The sequence below is a fragment of the Ricinus communis genome, chromosome 10 (genome assembly GCF_019578655.1).
Source record: "Ricinus communis isolate WT05 ecotype wild-type chromosome 10, ASM1957865v1, whole genome shotgun sequence".
Classification (NCBI taxonomy): Eukaryota; Viridiplantae; Streptophyta; class Magnoliopsida; order Malpighiales; family Euphorbiaceae; genus Ricinus; species Ricinus communis.
The window spans coordinates 13,862,022-13,881,273 of NC_063265.1; the positions used below are offsets into that span (position 1 = coordinate 13,862,022).

Consider the following 19,252-nt stretch of genomic DNA (forward strand, 5'->3'; position numbering starts at 1 on the left):
TGTTGTGGGGTAGTCTATGCAATAAGCGTGGGTTTATTATGTTAAGTGCTGCTGCTGCATCATTATCCAATAATTGCAGTGAAACTTGGTCGTAAAAGCTACCATTTGAATGGAATCCCAACTCAGATGCATGTGAAAAGCCATAGCCATGGCCATGCTATTGCTGGGTATTATGGTTGCGCTAAGGGTAGTTCAGACATTACCTAAAAAGAAAAAAAAAGAAACTATTTATTATTTAAAGAAGAAAAAAAACAAAAAAGAAATCCCTAGGAGAAGAAAATGGCCAAATCTCTCTCTATAGTCCTTATCTTTTTCATCTTATCGCCATTAATTAGATCACCCGCAGAAGGAGGAGAACCGGCTCCAGCGCCATGGCCGCACCAATTCCATGCCATTCTTTTTATGAACAAGAGTGGGATACTTGAAAAGATCGATCTGTGGTATGATTGGACCAACGGGAGAAACTTCAACATAATACAGCATCAGCTGGGTGATGTACTGTACGACCTCGAATGGAACAACGGCACTTCCTTCTTTTACACTCTGGATTCCAACAAAGAGTGTTCCTCCGCCCAGTTGGAGGTAGGAATCCTTCGGCCCAATTGGCTAGATGGAGCCAAGTATCTGGGCCAACGACATGTCGATGGCTTCCTTTGCAATGTTTGGGAGAAGGTGGACTTCATTTGGTACTACGAGGACGTTGTCACCAAGAGGCCAGTTCACTGGGTCTTTTACTCTGGTAATTGCTTGCTTTTCTTTTTCCCTCGGCTTTCAGATTAGCGGTTGCAATTAATTTCTGATTATGGTGGTGGATGTGCAGGGAGGGAGGCTCATGTGATGACGTTTGAAGTTGGAGCTGCACTTGAGGATGCTAACTGGCAAGCCCCTGTGTATTGCTTTGACCCAAATGCTGCTGCTGTTTCTACACTTTCTACTACTAATCAATTTTTGCTGAAAGGTTCCTCCATGCCGCATTCATTGTTGTAATTCACCATCAACTCTACCACTAGAAATATTGTATGAAGGAGGAGAGATCCTTGTTTATCCTCATTAATTGTAATAAGCTTGTGTCTGTAATGTTAGTACTTCTATTTTATATTTTGATTGTTTATATCTTATTTTAGTGTGGGGGGGATATGTTTTGGTAGTTATTATTGGATTTGGAACATGTTTGGAATTTAAATGTACTATCTATATCGGGTTCGGGTTCGACCACGCCGATATCCGCTACCTGAACCCGTTTATATAGTCGGATATGGGTATAGAGTATCTGAATCCACTACCCGCTATCCGTTTATTAAACGGATATCTTATTGGGTACTCTAGTCTATTAGACCTGTTAAAGTTTCTTTTATCCTTTTGTTCTCCATGTGTATTAAATCTCAGACCTTTTACAAAAAAATAAAATCATTCTACTATTAGACCATTTAATTTTTTTTTATATAGAAAAAACATATACATATATATATATTAATTAATTTTATGTCTTAACTAATTAATATGATATAAAAAAATTTTATGTAGTATAATTTAAATTTTAACTTTAAATTGTTAATTTTAATTAATAGATATTCAAATAGCATTAAACGGTCGGATATTTTATCCGTTGGCATCCCTAATTAATCCCACCTTTCAATAAAAGAAAAAAATATAGATTAATTTTATTAATTTATTTATGGAGTATAGATTATAAACGGTAGAATATTTTAATTAATAAAAGAAAAAAAGAATAAAAAAAAAGGTCAGCCATATATGATTGGATGGCAGAGGTGCATGAGTTGGGGAGTTGAAAGTTTCAAGATTCAACTCCTTTTGCATAGATATAATGTTTTCTGAACGCATTATTACTGGTTCACTTTTCAACAATTCTTTTAATATTACTAATTATTGCACTTTTTTTTCTCTTTCTTTTCGTACATTCTCATTCACTTGCTTCTGCATTTCCACAAGCTACAACGACTTGCTTTTATTATTTATAGCCATTATTATTTTAGACCATTTCTCAATCTATCAATTAATTCATCCTTTTCTTTATTTTTTATATCCAATAATTCATTCTCAAGACCAAACAAAACATAAAAACAACCTAAGCTAAAGTAATATTGTCTCATGTGAATCCTTAAACATTTGCTTACATCTTGCATTAATTGGTAGAATAATTACAATATAATATTTAGACTGTAACTGACAAGTATTTGTTTAATTGCTGCTAATAAAGTTTAGAGCTTGCTTAAATATGTGTTGTCCTCATTCTGATGGATATCGAAGAATAAAAGGTATCCTAATTAATATTACAAAACCAATAATTGACTTGCAATAATAAGTTTAGTACTTTCTACCTAATAATGATAAATTTGAAAGCGCCAACTAGTAGTAAATTAAGTGTCGCTTCTGACTTCAGTGCCTATAAATCCCAAACATCAATGAAACTCTCCATCGTTGAACTCTCATAAAACAGCACTGCCATTGGCAGAAGAAGAAGAAGTGATGGAAATGAAAGGAAGACAGGAAGACACAGAGAGCATAGAAGCTAAAAACACTAAGCAGCTCAAAGAACAAGCGATATCATGGGCAAAGCTGCGTCGTGTGGACTCCCTGAATTTGGAGGCTGGCAGAGTCACCATGTCCCATACTCACCATTCTCATAAGGTGCATGCTTTTCTGAGCATCTTCTTCTTGCATGTGCTATTTCATTTATTCATCCTAATATATACCCAATTATAATCACGCGTGCAGATTGATTGGAAGAGGACATTGAATTTGGCGTTTCAGAGCATTGGAGTAGTATATGGAGATATAGGAACCTCGCCACTTTATGTATATGCAAGCACTTTCACCAATGAGATCAGGGCAAAAGAGGACATTCTTGGGGTATTGTCCCTTATCATTTACACAATATTGCTACTGCCCATGCTTAAGTACATCTTGATTGTGTTGCGGGCCAACGACAATGGCGACGGTGAGTTATCTCCATTCATTGCCTCCGTTTTCGTATTGATATTAAATTAAAAGATTCTGTGTTTCCTGTTAAATCTCTACTTGTAGGTGGAACCTTTGCACTCTATTCATTGCTAACCCGATACGCAAAAGTGACCTTAATCCCGAATGATCAGCCAGAGGACAGGCAGCTTTCCAACTACAATCTTCAGATCCCATCCAAGCAGTTGAGGCGTGCTGAAAAGATTAAACATAAGCTGGAAACTAGTAGAACTCTTCAAGTCTTCCTTTTCCTGATTACCATCCTGGGAACTGCCATGGTCATAGGAGATGGTGTTCTCACTCCATGCATTTCAGGTTTGTATATTTAATTGTTGTTCATATTCAGCATTAATATACCAGCAAATCAATGACTCTCGACTAGCAAGGTTTAAGAAAGCATATCTTTTTCGCAGTTCTTTCTGCGGTGAGCGGGATCAAGTCGCTTGGCCAAGGTATATATTTGTTTTGCACCTCATTTTTCATATATCTATCAGAATTGGATCCGCAGTCACACTCTGATCTATGATGGTTATTTATGCAGATGCTGTCGTGGGAATTTCAATAGCAATCTTGGTTATTCTCTTCTCCGTTCAACGATTTGGCACCGACAAAGTAGGCTTGTCATTTGCTCCAATTATTCTCTTGTGGTTTTTGTTCATCAGCGGCATAGGTCTCTACAATTTGTTCAAATATGATGTGAGTGTATTACGTGCTTTAAATCCAAAGTATATCTTTGATTACTTCAAAAGAAATGGGAAGCATGGATGGATTTCACTTGGTGGAGTTGTTTTATGCGTTACAGGTACACATAAGTTGATAATAAGCATTTGGCATTTCTGCCTTTCTTAATCCAATATTTCTCTTTTCTTTGGCTCATAATACTCCACTATATAACAGGGACTGAAGCTATGTTTGCTGATCTTGGCCACTTTAATGTTCAAGCAATCCGAGTAAGTAGTGATCTTCTTCCACCTCACAATGTTATATAGCTTGCTTTAAAAGCTAAGGTCATAGTCGTTAAATATGATGAAGACCGGCAAGCCAATTGTTAAGGACCCTATTTAATTTTTGAAAAATCAGGTTTACTGATGGAAACTATTTATGTTTGACTATGAATGAGAATTCAGATTAGTTTTTCTACCATCGTTTTTCCCGCTTTACTATCTGCATATGCTGGGCAAGCAGCATACCTCACCAAATTTCCTGAGGATGTCTCTGATACTTTCTATAAATCAATCCCGGGTAAGTCCCCAGTCGGCAGAAAATGAAAGGTGAAACCACCACAAGTCTCTACACATTTTTGCACTGAGAGCCTTGCATATTTATTTATTGCAGATCCATTGTATTGGCCGACATTTGTTGTTGCTGTAGCTGCTTCAATTATTGCCAGCCAAGCCATGATATCAGGAGCATTCGCAATCGTCTCTCAGTCATTACGCCTCGGTTGCTTTCCCAGGGTTAAGGTTGTTAACACCTCCGCTAAATACGAGGGTCAGGTTTACATACCTGAGGTCAACTATCTGCTCATGATTGCCTGTGTTATTGTCTGTTGGGGGTTCAAGACTACTGAGAAGATTGGCCATGCATACGGTGAGTTTTAAACTTTTGTCTCTATTTATTCACAGGGCACATGGCAGTGAAGCATATGGCACCACATAAATATCACAGAAAGCATTTACAAGTAGAATATTACAGGGAAAACTGCTCTCTGTCTCTCTTTTGTGCAACTGAAGTTTAACACTCCTTAAACATCGCCTCTATTGGTATTTAAATTATGTCCTATGTTTTGCTACCAAACCTTTTATTTATTTTTAGGGCTGCACGTCTTATTTTCGTTTCAGACCCACGTACTTATTAGGCATTCAGATGACGTGGTAGCTGGATTTCCAAATAAATTAACATCTCCATATGCTTGCCGATTCAACGGCTATATTCATAGTAACAAAAACAAAAAAGATTTAAAAATTTGATCCTGTGATATTAAAAAAGTTATTTATTACCCAAGAGCTCGCGTATAGATGGAATGATAAGACTCTCTCCTAATTTCACTAGAGTTTCAAATTCGAAGCTTGAATATGCAATTACGTTAAAACTTTTGATGGAATATTTTACCACCCGTAAAAGGTCCTACTTGACACACTCTATATACTAAATATAATTGTGAAAAAGTTAAGCAAAAAATCAGAAAAGAATTAAAGAATAGTATGAAAAGAAAAAAAAATGGAGACTTTTGTGGTTTTGATTTTTGCCACTTGGATATTCTTTTATCATCTGGTGACTAGTTACTTATATCATTATCTCATTAAATTAAATTGAGGATTAAATATAGTTATAAATGTAATTACTGATGCACATTTAGTATATATACGTGGATAGAGGTTATTAATTAGAACAAAGTAAAATTTAATTTCAATATTTAAGATATTTAAATATTTAGTAATTTATTAAATAATTCAATTGTTTCTTTTGGTACCATTGAAATAAAAGGTATGGTACCAATAAAAAATAATTAAAGATTTAGTACCAAATAAAAATACAGGACATAATTTTGATAGCAAATGAAGTATTGCGCTGACAAGGGTGATAATGCAGGAATTGCGGTGGTTGCTGTAATGGTGATAACAACATGTATGGTTACGCTTATAATGCTTGTAGTATGGAAGACAAGGGTATGGTGGATCGCTCTCTTTTTCTTCGGATTTCTCTTTATTGAGTGCATTTACCTATCTTCTGTGCTGTATAAATTCAAAGACGGAGGCTACTTTCCACTGGCAGTATCATTAGTCCTGATGATAGTTATGGGGATATGGCATTATGTGCACAAGGAAAGATACATGTATGAGCTTAAAAACAAGGTGTCCACCGAATACATTACACAATTGGCCGCAAACCCAACTATAAACCGGATGCCAGGGATAGGACTTCTCTACTCTGAACTTGTACAAGGCATTCCTCCGATTTTCCCTCATTTCATTGCCAACATACCATCAATACATTCAGTTCTAGTGTTTGTTTCCATCAAGTCTATCCCAATTAGTAAAGTAGCATCGGAGGAGCGGTTCCTGTTCCGACAAGTTGAGCCAAGAGAGTACAGGATGTTCAGGTGTGTAGTCCGCTACGGATATAAAGATGCAATTGAAGAGCCCCATGTTTTCGAGCGGCAGTTGGTGGAAGGCCTCAAAGACTTCATCCGCCATGAACACTTCATTCGAGAAGGAGGAGACACTGAAATAGTGGCTAAACCAGAAAACCCCTTGCATTCCACTCTACTAGTGAAGGATGGGATTCCGGGTTATGAGGAGTCGTCGCCTATTCCATCTCGTGTTCCATCAGCTTCCATTCATTCATTCAACCCTCCTCGTCTATCATCAGGGTCCATCCAGTCAAACAATGGGATCAAGTCTACAAATTCTTCAAGTGGAATCAAATATGCTTCAATCCAGGGGAAGGGAGGTGCTGAAGAAGAAATGCAATTCGTGCAGAATGCAATGGAGAAAGGCGTTGTTTATCTGCTGGGAGAAGCAGAAGTGGTGGCAGAACGAAATTCATCCTTGCTTAAGAAGTTTGTTGTCAACCATGCGTATAGTTTCCTGAGGAAAAACTTCAGACAAGGAGATAAAGTCTTAGCAATCCCAAAAACCAGTCTTCTCAAGGTTGGAATGACATATGAGATATGATATGAAAGGCTCTGAAAAGAAATGGTGGGTGTGGAAGTGCTGTGTGTTTGCATATTGTTTGTACCATATTATGATGAAAATCTATACTACTTAATCGCATAATATCAAGCAATAAATGTGTTCCTACACAATTATTCTTGAATATTGATAGTAAATACATACAAATGTACTAATTGTTTTACTGACATAGTCGGTAACAATTAAATGAGGTGAGTTATATTATGGTGTTAACTATAGTATATTTTGGCAATTCAATATGCGGAGCTGGAACTAGAGATGTTCCCCCATCCCAAACATGAAATCACAGAAAGAAAGCTATTAAAACTAAAACTAAGGGAGAGAGTTCCTCCACATTGTGAAGCCAAACCCAGTAACCATAAACTTCAGGACAGTTGGAAATGACAAGCACATATATGCCAAATGATGATAGAGGCAGGTACATATTAACTTGTTATAAAATTTATACAGAAGGCTCAACTTGTCTCTTTAGACGGATCTCTTCCTTTGGCGTCCTCTTCTTTGTCCTTTTTCTTGAATTTTGTCATTTCTCAACTAATTCTCTATTTCAGGGCATAAACTGCAAATGCCACACCAAGAGATAATTGATCAATGCAAACAGGCACAAGTTATTTTCTATTACTATATTAATTGCCGTTTGATAATATTTGATACCATAAAGTTGCTCTCGAAGAATATCTCTTTCAGCTTTTAATATCAATAAACGGACCACATAGTCTTTGATTGAGGCTAGCTTAGAATTTCTTCTTCTTTTTGTCTTCTATCTACACACCAGCTTCCCCTCTGCTTATATTATTAGGCCCCTTCTTTTGAACATGGCCAAGGATCAAATCGTTCCAAACAATTTTTTTTGAAAAGAAAAAATGTCAAACTTCTTCCAAGAACTTGATGATGATGTTGAACAGTTTCAAGGCACTATTGTCTCACAGTCCTCCAATGGCAGTCCTAATCCTACTGAAAATGGTGCTCATGGCTCCACTCCTACCACCTCTATGAGCATAAAAAAGAAAAGAAATCTTCCAGGGAATCCAGGCAAGCCTACATGCTTCATTTTGTTGTCTGTACTGTATGTATAGTAGCAATTCATTTAGAAAGGCATTTTAATTTAAACTATTATTGTTATCATTACTTCAAAATGATGTTAAAACTGATAAGCATGGCAGCTAGATTTTACTTTCAGAAATACTCATCCACCACAGAAGGGGAAAAATCCCATGGAGATAAATATTTTAAGCTTGTAATAAGCAGGGCCAAACTTGGTTTCCATGCAAAAAAATCACATCTAAATTTGTAACCATGCGGAGCTCCTTACTCTCTATTTTATCATTAAATATGCATTAGACCAATATAATATCTAGCTGAATCATTCTGTCATGCTCAAAACCTGGCAAACATATTCTGCTTCATTTCAATGCATCCTTTGAACAGATCCGGATGCTGAGGTGGTAGCACTTTCTCCAAGGACTTTAATGGCCACAAATAGGTATATCTGTGAGGTGTGTCATAAAGGATTCCAGAGAGATCAGAATCTTCAGCTCCACAGGAGAGGTCACAACTTGCCCTGGAAACTTAAGCAAAGGCCAACCACGCAAATCAAGAAGAGAGTCTATGTCTGCCCTGAGCCAACTTGTATGCACCATGACCCAAGCCGAGCTCTAGGTGACTTGACAGGCATAAAAAAGCATTTCTGCAGAAAACATGGAGAAAAGAAATGGAAGTGCGACAAATGCTCAAAGTGTTATGCTGTTCAATCAGACTGGAAGGCGCACACAAAGATTTGTGGCACCAGAGAGTATCGCTGTGATTGTGGTACAATTTTCTCAAGGTTTACTTTTCCACTACTTTTTCATGGTGCATTTCATTCTGCACAGCCATAAAAGTAATAAATAACAACTGATATCATCTTCAAGTTTCAGTATCTAGCTATAAAAATGTAATAATATAAGAGATACAATAGATCTAATTGTATGAGAATTGTAAGCCAATATATATCTGCTGAGACATTGTTTTGATCAAACTTATACAGAAAGGATAGCTTCATCACGCATAGAGCTTTCTGTGATGCATTGGCAGAGGAAAATTACAAAGCAAATCAGAATCTTGCTGCAACAGGAGGAATACTTCAGAGCCAAGTGCCAGAGCTAGTCACTTCAACAATGCCCAGCTCCATCTCCTGCTCAAAGAAAAACTCAATAATGAATCTGACAAATCCTTATGAGAACATTGACATTTCTTTGAGGCCGCTATCCTTGAACTCAGATAGGTTACTGATGCCAAGTAAGTTAAGTCCAATGCTTAACCCAAGAGCTTCATTGGCATGTCTGAACTCTCCAGATGAATCAAATGTTTCTCCTATGGCTATTGGCGCCCCTTATACCTCTGCAACAGCTCTCTTACAGAAAGCTGCAGAAATGGGCACTAAGATCAGCGATAATTCTATTTCTCCAATTCTCCTCAGAGGATTTACTGGATACTCAACAAGCCGCATGAACTCATCCGGTTCAGCACATGAAGGTTCAGTGATAGTCAGCAGCAATATGGGACCAACTGCCGCAAGCATGAATAACTTATTTGTGGGAGAGACAGAATTTGATGAGAACTTCAATCCAGGATATCCAAGGAACGGTTATAGCATATCACAAACTCAATTTTGTGAGTCTCCTCTCAATATGCACCCAGAAAGTAGGAACAATGTCAACATCCTGAGAGGAGAAGTATATACTGAAGGAGGCAAAAAAATGACTCTTGATTTCCTAGAGGTGGAACCAATCGAGCACTCAACTATTGGAAAGAAAAGACACTACGAAGGCAACATTATGGAGTTAGGATACTCGAATCCTCACCAAAATTTGCACAGTTCGAATTCAGAGTGGAAACAAGGATACCATTAGCCCATCTCTGTTTTCAGTCTTTACTGTGCAGAAGCCAACAAGACATGCACTTAAAAGTAAGCAAAATGTTGTTTACAAACCACCAATATCTAGTTATCTAGAAAATTTCCACACCACCTATTTATTTTGGAGTATGTTTCTTTTCTTGGTTAGAATTGACAGCATTATGATCAGCCAGATATTGTGCTCGGTGCAGTGGCCTAGTTTCAAGGAAACTGCCTGTATGATCACACTCCAGCATACATTAGGATAATACATGATTCCTCTAAAATGTTAATGGAGTCCATGGACAGAGTATGACTACATTCCTAAACGTTGCATCCTTGCACTCACTTTATTTCTCTATAAGAAAGCTTTTGAATGCTTGATCTCTTTGAAGGCTATCCCCAGTAGCAGCACCTTTTCTCTATCAGAAAGCCTACATGTCCTTAGATTAATAGGGACATGCCTAATCAACATTCTAAGAATTTGCCAGTTTCAGCAAAATTTTCCATATCTATGCCCTTTTTTGCTCTGTCAGAAATCTCATTATCATCTGACCCTAAGAAGGACGACGTGGAATCTAAATGCCCTTCTCCACCATCCAGAAGAAGAAGAAGAAGAGAAAATTTTTTAAATCAATTTCACAATCAAAAGGAAATAAAGGAACAAGAAAGAGACATGACGATAGGTCATCCATCCACCTAGAAGTTAGGGTAAATGTAACGAAAAATGAAAGAAGCATTGCTAACATACTGAAAATGGGTGGCGGCTTTGCCATTCCAGTATCACTTCTACCACTAAGGAATTAGTTAGAGCTTAGAATAAAAGGCTAATGGTATTAGCTGAGCATTGCTAACAATATCAATTTATCCATCACAATATTAACAACCAACAAAATTTTCCAGAAAGAAAAAATGAAGACATGATAGCACAATATTCCTGAATTAACAGTGAAGGAATTTTGATTTACAATATGTAACCTAATCATACCTAAACAAGCATGAGCTTCCCTTTCCTTCTTTTTAAAGATATGTCAAGAGTTCTAACCTCCTTTTGATCTTTCCACTTGAACCCAATGTCAATGCTCCAGCCAGCGCAGTTAGATGATGCTACATTGACTTTGTGTTGAGAACCGCCATAATTTACATCATAAAACCAACTCTAATAATCTCGAGAAATTTTCTGCCTATCTGTTAAACCATGCTCCAAATCAAACTCAGCAGCCAACATACGAATATCAGGTGTTATCTCCCAGTTGGGTTTCTGGTCCCGATTTGTATGTCTTGGCTGGGTTCCACACCTCTCCAATCCACCAACACTGTCAATATGACTTTGTATTTCTTCCAAATCCTCATCAGCTACAGCTTGACGTTTTCCCACTTCTATGTCAAAGCTAGTTTTGGGCATCTCTGGGCTCAAGGATTGCCTGAATGACATTGAACTGGCATAAACTGAAGATGAGTCCACTTTGACCTTCGCCCTGAAACTGTTCTTTGATTTAGGGATTTTTGAGAAGAAAATTTGTACAATGTTATGCACACAACCAATGTTATAAGGATTCGTCTTTCCATCATACCCATACCGGAAATTTTCATACGTTGTCTGCACAAACAATAAAACATTACATAATTATGGGGATTAAGTATAAGAACAACAAAAAGCAAAATGGGAAGGAAAAAAAAAATCCAGACCTGGTTGGAGCATATTAAATACAGATGAAATGCAGTAAGGCCACCAACAAACCAGGCACATATGAATGTATACAATATCAGAATTCCTGAAAAAGGGGACTTCAACAAAGCCCTCCAGAGATTATAATGATATGTGTCCATTATCTTCCTGACATTCACCCAGCAGATAGCAAAAACATAGAGGCAAAGCATGGTTGTGGAGGAAACAAACATGAAGAAGAATCGGTAATTTCTCTGTAAATAGAATACCTCAATCCATTAAAACAGTGAAAGGTAAGATATCATTTTACAACAAAACCACTTATATAACCAGAAATAATCTTACGATAAACACACCTATGTAGTTGACATACAAAAACATCAGGAATCAATCACAAAGTGGGATTTTTAAATGAAGGATAGAATCATCCAATCATAAGTTATCCTCTGCAAACCAGATGCTTTCTTTTCTTTTCTGTTTGTTTTTTTTAACTTGCAAATTAAATCTAAAATCCTCAGCAATAGGAAATCTGAAATTACGAAAGCTATCCTAAAACTAAACAATCAAGACCTTGTGGCACATAAATCAAGGGTCAAGCAGATGCTGTGGATAACTGAATATCATTGTTTGTCACCTAATCAACGCATTTCGGAAACTGAGAGCGACCTGTGCCTGCTTGTGTGAGTTTTTATGTATTCAATAATTTAACTATGCTGCATGATCAAGCCATAAAATGTGAATTTCATTGTTAATTACCTCAACCCGAACGTTTTGAAACCTGAGTGGATATGCATGTGGTTAATTCAATTTTTTAATTTGTTTCTTCTTCTCATTCTCTGTCTGTTTGTCTCTCATTCTCCTTCTCCTTCTTCTTTTGTATTCAATCTTAGGCACTCTCCATGAGATACCCAACAACATACGCAACTGAAGCATACTAACCCATACTTGTGCATAGTCTTTGCATACATCTGAAACCATTTCGACTGACATAGGTAATATAGTACACAGGAGGTTATCCCACCTGCTAAGGGGGCTAGCCCAGCTGGAAGGTTTAAACTCTATTGAAAGAGTTCAAACAACTTTCGGCATCCAGGATATCAAAATAATTTTTGAAGAGAGAGCAAAGTCATGATTTATTTAAAACAGGTAGAAAACAATACTTTGAAGCATACAAGCATACCTTCCCAATGCACTGCCCAACCCATGGGCAATGATGATCGAAACGCTCAACACAATTGTTGCATATAGAGCAATGTGAGCACCGTGGCGGGCGATATAGCATGCATGTTTGGCAGTATTTGACCTTAACTATCATGCCATTAACCGCAACATCTTTCGTTGGGGGTAAACTAGGACCACTGCCGTGAATCCCTGGCCAATCTGTAGAGATACCTGAGCCATCATCATCTGGAGGATGGAGATTACGAGGAATAATGCCAGGATCACGAGAAGATGTAAGGAAGAGTAGAATCATAACCTGAACCAGTTGACAAGCCAACAACAAAAATGAACAATTCCCCTTTCCAATATTCTTAAACTATAAAATGATTTCAAATCCCATTTCTGTACAGCATTTACTTGAGACCAATAATCCTGGGCATCAATTAAGTGATAAAAATTCTACTATCACCATATTCAGAAAATCCAATAGAATGAATCTCTAAGGTTCTTCTTTTCATGTTATGTCTTTGATTTAACTGGAAATCTATATATGGATCTCTCAGATTGTTTACAATTACTACTGCAATATAGCTTTAGTTTTTGATGCAAACACATAGGTAAGGGCAGAGAAGTGACAGTAACATGCGTGGAGAGAGGACACAAACTGTATTTTTGCAGTGGGTAAAGGAGAAAGAACTCACATATGCTGTGAAGATGGCACATAAAATTACAATAGTATTGCCAAGATGTGGCTGAAATTCACTGATGATCTCATGCGAAACGAAAGCACAGAACAAGATAACTGGAGTGAGTATGAGGAAAACTGTAAGGAAAAGTGACCTGACATCTGGACCAAATATAAGTCTACCCCCAAAGCAGAATATCTGCAGAAGAAGTGGATGATTGAGTGAGCTGCGTGTGCCATAATCATATATAGTAAACAGGAAGTGCATGTTAATTAAAAAGAGAGAAACATGGGAGATATGAAAAAAGAAATTAAAATTGGTAATGTTATTGGAATTAAGTAAAGACATATTATTGGCATGAAACAAACAGGCAGGGTTAAATGATGAGGAGTTAATGCAGCAAGAAGTGGAGGCTAAGTTAGTGAATTATGAACCCAAAATCCCAGCTGGTACGAAGGGATACCAAGTGATAATAGGGAGTACATATATCTTATATATAGTATTATCTATGGGGTAATATAGGGATACAGAATCGTAAACATTAATTACAGTGGAAGTAGAAGCAGTTTCCTCATTCGGATATGAATGGAATGAGAGTATGATGTTATTGGTAGGCAAACACTTAGAAATGATGGCTATATTATGATGATGATGATGAGCATTAACAAGTAAGTTGGCTCCTGGGGACAAATAGTATAACAAATGTATATATGTTTATCAGAGAAAAGAAATAAGGAAGAGCGTACATTGCTGCCTCTCCAAGCTTGATAAACTCGAAGGTTGGGACCATTGCTAACGATGATTCTACGGTTGGAATCGGAGCCATGTCCATGCTGAGGCGGCATTGAAGTTGTGTTGTACATATTTCGCTCACCACCACTCCCCTTCATTCTTTTGATTGATTAATTGATTGTTTTTAATTGGATTTAATATTCACCAGATCTGCCTTCTCCGTACGTCTGTTGCTTCCACTTGTCAATCATAATTGCTCAGATGAGAGCATTAGTATTGGTGCAAATTGATGATAGTAAATGCTGAAAGCGCAGGCGTCGGGTAAAGAGAGAGCCGGATCCTGAGCTCCCCCTCACCGTACGCAAAATTTCTCTCTCTTTCCTTTCTCAGAACAGAGTGTACGGATCGGAGCTTTAAGGATTCCGGGAACTCTGTCCGACAAAAAATGGAAGGAAAGGCAGACCAGAAGGAGAGAGATAATTCAACCCAAAAAAAGAAAATATTCCTATATATATATATGAAGAGAGAGAGAGAGAAGGCAATTAGATTTGGTTTTGGTGGCGATTTTCTTGTTAGTATTTTCCAGCTCTGCTAAGGGAATGATAAAATGACAACACTGCTGCTGCCACCGCCGCTGCCATAAATCATATAGCCTTTGGTTAACATACTTCAAGTTCAACAACCCTCACCCTCATTTGCACCATCAGCAGCGCCATTATTTTACTTTTCTTTTTTACTCAAATAACTTGGACTTTCAATTCTTCTTTTCTCTTTTGTTTTTCTAATAATTAACACTCCATACATATATATATATATATACATACATCCGCTCCTTCACTTTCTGCTTTTTCTCCTTAATTACTACTCTGTTGAAATTTCCAAACATTATCAAACTCACATTCCCAATTTATCTAATCTAACTTCTCTGCTACTTTTATTAGCTAATCTTTCTTCTTCTGCTTCTTCTTTTCTTTATTTATTTTTAAACCAAGTTGCTGCTTTTATAATTCCAAAATGAACGTAGGAATATCCGTTGATGTATAAGCAAAGAAGAAGAAGAAGAAGAAGAAGAAGAAGTAGGATTATTAAAAAGCAAAGGAGCATGCGACTGCTACAGCGAAAAAAAAGTCAAAAGCAATTCCATGACAGCGATGCAAATGCAGCTACCAATTCGACATTCTGTTTTCCTGTCTACCTGACCTGGCGCCCCCCCCCCGCCCCGGCCCGTCTCTACTCTCTTTTTTCGTCACTAGTTTTCTTTTCATTTTTTATTAACCAATCTGAATCCCCCTTTTTCTCTGTTTCTTGTTATAATTTGAATTGGCAGCGCGTGTGCGTCACTTTATCTTGCGCCTCAAATTAGATTTTGAAGCTGTTTGTTTTCCACAGATCAATGGCAGCCTAATTTCTTACAATTATATTAACTAACGACTTCACTATTTAATCACGTAATTACTCTAATTAGCAGTACTGTTCGGAGCCAACCAATAGTTAGAGACGAGAAACAAGAAGAATTCTATTTCTTTTTATCTTTTCCTTTTGGTCCTCTCCGTTTTTAAATTTTTTCTTAAAGTTCTTATATTTTCCCATATTATCTTAGATTATTTTTCATTTTGGCCTTTTAAACTCTTATATATCTTTTATATTTTTTTTTTCTAAATATTTACTTTTTATTCTAGTCTCTCTTAATTCAAACAAAATTAACTTTTCTCAATTTTTTTTTCTAAAAAAAAAAACTCGCCAATTAATAATAATAGTTACTAATTTCATCATATTTAAATATAAAAATAAAATATTTTATTTGAATTCGGTAAACTCTTTACATTTTATCTTCAATTACTTTTATTTCTACAAATATTAATAGTTTTAATTTATTTTTACTTTTTCTTAATTTTTCCTAATAAACTAATAAAAATCACAGATATTAAATAGTCAACTTCAATAAAAATTTATAAAAAAATCACTAAATATAAAATAAAAAAAAAAATAAGATTTAGCAATCTGTATAAAATAGGTTTTGTCCAGTCATGACTTCTTTATTAATATAAAAGAATATAAATAAGCAATTTTAAAAGTTAAAAATAAAACTCCCCTCGAGAAAGAAATTTAATTAGATCAAATTTGAAACAGAAGAAAAATGGTGGGGCTATTTCTTCACTTCCTTCCATTTCTCGCAGAAACCAATGCAAATATATGACGAGTTTTTGAGAAATTTCATTTCAATTCAAAAGTCGATACACAGTTAAAAGGGCTGCAATTGCGACCGAGGCGGGAACCAGATCAAGATTGAAGATGAAGAATACTGCTGCTATACGGTGCGATCAATATCATTTGCCGAGGTCTGATTTCATCTTTGCTTCTCTATTCTCAATTCTGATAGATTTATGATATTTTAGGAATTTTGGAGCTCAAATTCTTCTTTCTCCTTCTCATAAGTATCATTTATCTAAGAACAATATTACTTTGCACTAGGAGCACTTTTCCAATTTAATATTAACAAAATAAATGAATTGTTGAATTCACTCTAAATTCACGTCAGCTTCGATGGCTTATCACTCCCCTAATTACAGAACTTGTTGCTTTCTGGAGATTACAAACAAGCAAGACGCTGAGTTTTGATGTTATGTCGTCAAAAGTAATCATCAAATTTGAATTGGCTTTGATTTTTCCCATTTAATTTATATTCTTTAAAATGTCGTGCATTGCATTGCAGTCAAACAAACATTTGGTAGGTCATTTTCTTTTCTTGGTAATCAAATATGTGTTAAAAAATTTGAAAATCAAATTGATGCCTCAAAAACAAATGCAGATGATCTCTTTTACGGAATATATATGCTTAATAATTTCTATTTGAGGCTTATGCAAGTGTGTATATATTCTCTAGGATTTTTCAGCCATTCTAGATACTCTTTCCTTTTGAAACAGGGAATAAATTCTTATCTCCTTTATTCTTCATCTATATAATTATTCAAAATTCCTTATGATCAACTCCACTTTCTTAGGATTTTCCATTTTGTTCTCTTAGCAGAGTTTTTGTGTATAGAGAAGACAATACACTTCACTGGAAGGTAGTAAGGAACTCCAGGAAAAATGGGTCAGTTAGATTTGACTGTTCTTGTTCTCAACCTTTCTCCTGAGGTGACGGTCACAGAGTTGAACACCTTCTTTTCTTACTGCGGAACTGTGGAGAAGATCCAGCTTACTTCAGTGTAATCAAATTTTAACATATTCTATTCTTTCAATCGGCTCTCTTTCTCTTTCTACATTCTAACAATTATGATGGCTTGATGTCTGCTGGTGATTACCAGAAACAAAGACCAACAGTCAGCTTTAGTGACTTTCAGGCAGCCATATGCTTTCCGAACTGCTCTGCTCCTTAATGTAAGTTAGAAAATTTCTAAATAATATATATTCTTGGTGTTCAAAGAAGGTAAGCCATGGTTCGTTTTCTTATCCATTTTCATATATTTCCTTAGATAGCTTACTACTAGGTTAGTTTGATAAGAAAAGTTAATTCTCAACTTTCATAAGAATGCCTAGGAAGCCCTGGGATTTTGGTATGCATGTGGTACTAATGGTGTCAAAGTTTCAAGTCCTGGTGGTTGAAGTGTTGTTGAAGACAAAAGATTGTTCCATCTCTATGAATCCCTAAGAAGTTCTTGCTAGGGCTGTACAAAAAATAAAAGAAAACAAAATACTTTAAACTGCCTGTCTAAACCAATTCATGTACATCCCTATTTCTTGTAAACTTGCTTGCTAGACTGTGATAATACTCTTTTCAGTCATCATTTTAGAGTTTCCTTGTGCTAAATATGTTCTGAGTAATTTAAAGCTTGATCCACTTCATACTATGTAGTTGCAAATTTATTCTTCAGGTTTCACCAGCACCTTCCTTTATTTATTGAGTGATAAGGGTTTGGTAGTATTACTAGTACATAGATGTGGTCTGCTGCCAATCGACTACTCCTCTTCTTGTTCTGTTCTTCTGCATCATTTTGATATTTCCTGAAACCATAGGCCCTTGAACATACAATTAAATTTCAAAGTTATAATTCTTGTTATCAGGCTCCCGTGATGTTGCTACTTTTCTTGAGATCCATTTCAAATGTATATGTCCTTTGAAGTAAGCTATTGCTGTATTTCCTTGCCTTTTGCAGGATGCTATCCTTGCAGGTCAACCAGTCCGCATATTGTGCACGCAGAACACAACAATCTCTTGCACTCCGGATTCGATTAATGAAACTGAGGTACTCCTCTTTTTCTGTGAGGGTGTTATTTGAAGTCATTAATAAATTAGGGACTTGACAGTTGTCTTTAAAATTAGTAGTATCAAGATTGTGTATGTAGCTCCTTTCTTTTCAGTCATATTTGGTATGTGGGCGTTAGAGCTCCTTCATCTTGTGGTTTTTGCATTTGTGCTGTGATTGTTTTTTGAGAGAACTTATTTATGGACGAAATGCTACTTTCAAGGAGTGTCTGAATGCTTCTTTTGAAAAAAGTTCACAATGCAATGCCAAGGGACTAAAAAGGGATTGCTAAAAAGATGCATTCCTTTCTTTCTCATCTGTTCTCACTGAATTTAATTGGAAGTTTTACAAATGAAATATTAAAAGTTGGAACTATCAAGTTTTTCTTTTCTCTGATGGTTACTCTTCTAGTTCAAGTTGGCTAATTTAATCTTGCATTGCAATATAATGGAGATTGATTACATGATTCTGTTAGGCATAATGCGAATCTATCATTTACAGAAGCATGAGGTGCAGGAGTTTCTTGCATCAGTCCAAGCTGCAATGCAAACTATGGCTTTGAAGGGTGTTGAAATGTTGAAGAAGGTCAAGAATGAGCTAGTGGAGAATTACAAGCTGTCAGAAAAAGTAAAAGTGCCAACGGACAGAAGAAGATCAGCAGCTAGTACTGCTGGAGGGACAGCAGAACAAATTGGGGGTGCAATTAAGAGCAATGAATTTATATCAGGTGGTGCTCTACGGTTGTACGGCGTACTTGATAAGGTTTCCAAGGGCTTGTCTTCTCTAGGCAACGACAAGAGAGATAACCCTAATTCTAGGAAGCAGAAATAAACCCTAAACTGAACTGATTATAAATGGTTGGTCAATTACACCTCCCTGTATTTCAAGGTACAGGAAGTAGAGAATAATGAACTCATGTTGCATAGGGCGTCTTTGTATAAATGAAGCAAATACAAACACAAATGAACCAAGCAGTTGAAACGGAAATGAAATGAAGAGGTGGTTTTGAGTTAAAAAGACAACTTACTTGGCTGTGAGTGACTGACTATTGTGTTAATATTAATATAATTGGCAGGACGTCAAGCAATGTCTTCAACTAGTCCTTTGTTTGCTTCAATTATTTCTATTCCAACCTAAAAAATTTGCATTAAAATGTAAAACAAAGAGGTATCTAAAAAGTCATTATGGAAGTATAGAGGGCCAAATGA

The 19,252-nt window shown here is 36.3% G+C and overlaps 5 protein-coding genes across 6 annotated transcripts; 4 read left to right on the forward strand and 1 right to left on the reverse strand.

The window, feature by feature from the left end:
- The first annotated feature begins 18 nt into the window (after positions 1-18).
- On the forward strand, positions 19-1,354 carry LOC8285712 (uncharacterized protein At4g14100). Its single transcript, XM_002512643.4, has 2 exons — positions 19-739; positions 821-1,354. The coding sequence occupies exons 1-2, from the start codon at positions 280-282 to the stop codon at positions 985-987; spliced, it is 627 nt and encodes a 208-aa protein (XP_002512689.1). The 5' UTR covers positions 19-279; the 3' UTR covers positions 988-1,354.
- A 1,041-nt stretch (positions 1,355-2,395) lies between these two features.
- On the forward strand, positions 2,396-6,878 carry LOC8285713 (potassium transporter 5). Its single transcript, XM_015714949.3, has 9 exons — positions 2,396-2,649; positions 2,737-2,959; positions 3,046-3,294; positions 3,393-3,431; positions 3,521-3,781; positions 3,877-3,929; positions 4,107-4,221; positions 4,315-4,569; positions 5,572-6,878. Exons 1-9 carry the CDS (start codon positions 2,488-2,490, stop codon positions 6,654-6,656), a joined length of 2,442 nt encoding a protein of 813 aa, XP_015570435.1. The 5' UTR covers positions 2,396-2,487; the 3' UTR covers positions 6,657-6,878.
- Positions 6,879-7,835: 957 nt separating this feature from the next.
- On the forward strand, positions 7,836-9,681 carry LOC112533756 (zinc finger protein GAI-ASSOCIATED FACTOR 1). Its single transcript, XM_025156133.2, has 2 exons — positions 7,836-8,499; positions 8,701-9,681. The coding sequence occupies exons 1-2, from the start codon at positions 8,144-8,146 to the stop codon at positions 9,563-9,565; spliced, it is 1,221 nt and encodes a 406-aa protein (XP_025011901.2). The 5' UTR covers positions 7,836-8,143; the 3' UTR covers positions 9,566-9,681.
- Positions 9,682-10,383: 702 nt separating this feature from the next.
- On the reverse strand, positions 10,384-15,011 carry LOC8285716 (probable protein S-acyltransferase 6). The gene is made up of 5 exons (XM_002512647.4): positions 13,812-15,011; positions 13,081-13,263; positions 12,399-12,695; positions 11,239-11,472; positions 10,384-11,149 (listed from the first exon to the last, which is right to left on the reverse strand). The coding sequence occupies exons 1-5, from the start codon at positions 13,953-13,955 to the stop codon at positions 10,709-10,711; spliced, it is 1,299 nt and encodes a 432-aa protein (XP_002512693.1). The 5' UTR covers positions 13,956-15,011; the 3' UTR covers positions 10,384-10,708.
- A 674-nt stretch (positions 15,012-15,685) lies between these two features.
- Positions 15,686-19,066, forward strand: LOC8285717. Of its 2 annotated transcripts, none has more exons than XM_048369743.1 (5): positions 15,686-16,136; positions 16,823-17,006; positions 17,106-17,178; positions 17,955-18,044; positions 18,546-19,066. In XM_048369743.1, exons 2-5 carry the CDS (start codon positions 16,888-16,890, stop codon positions 18,873-18,875), a joined length of 612 nt encoding a protein of 203 aa, XP_048225700.1. In that variant the 5' UTR covers positions 15,686-16,136; positions 16,823-16,887; the 3' UTR covers positions 18,876-19,066. The 2 variants fall into 2 exon arrangements, with proteins under 2 accessions (XP_048225700.1, XP_015570371.2); XM_015714885.3 differs by having other exon boundaries at positions 15,688-16,136; positions 16,826-17,006.
- Positions 19,067-19,252: the final 186 nt, after the last annotated feature.

Coding starts and splice junctions, on each gene's coding strand:
- LOC8285713 (XM_015714949.3), top strand. CDS start 2,488: ATGGAAATGAAAGGAAGACAGGAAGACACAGAGAGCATAGAAGCTAAA. Junction 2,960..3,045: donor GGCCAACGACAATGGCGACG/GTGAGTTATCTC, acceptor CTCTACTTGTAG/GTGGAACCTTTGCACTCTAT. Junction 3,295..3,392: donor TCTCACTCCATGCATTTCAG/GTTTGTATATTT, acceptor TCTTTTTCGCAG/TTCTTTCTGCGGTGAGCGGG.
- LOC8285712 (XM_002512643.4), top strand. CDS start 280: ATGGCCAAATCTCTCTCTATAGTCCTTATCTTTTTCATCTTATCGCCA. Junction 740..820: donor TCACTGGGTCTTTTACTCTG/GTAATTGCTTGC, acceptor GTGGATGTGCAG/GGAGGGAGGCTCATGTGATG.
- LOC112533756 (XM_025156133.2), top strand. CDS start 8,144: ATGGCCACAAATAGGTATATCTGTGAGGTGTGTCATAAAGGATTCCAG. Junction 8,500..8,700: donor TGTGGTACAATTTTCTCAAG/GTTTACTTTTCC, acceptor AAACTTATACAG/AAAGGATAGCTTCATCACGC.
- LOC8285717 (XM_048369743.1), top strand. CDS start 16,888: ATGGGTCAGTTAGATTTGACTGTTCTTGTTCTCAACCTTTCTCCTGAG. Junction 17,179..17,954: donor GAACTGCTCTGCTCCTTAAT/GTAAGTTAGAAA, acceptor TGCCTTTTGCAG/GATGCTATCCTTGCAGGTCA. Junction 18,045..18,545: donor ATTCGATTAATGAAACTGAG/GTACTCCTCTTT, acceptor TATCATTTACAG/AAGCATGAGGTGCAGGAGTT.
- LOC8285716 (XM_002512647.4), bottom strand. CDS start 13,955: ATGAAGGGGAGTGGTGGTGAGCGAAATATGTACAACACAACTTCAATG. Junction 13,264..13,811: donor AAGCTTGGAGAGGCAGCAAT/GTACGCTCTTCC, acceptor CTTCTTCTGCAG/ATATTCTGCTTTGGGGGTAG. Junction 11,473..12,398: donor TTGGGCAGTGCATTGGGAAG/GTATGCTTGTAT, acceptor TTCTATTTACAG/AGAAATTACCGATTCTTCTT.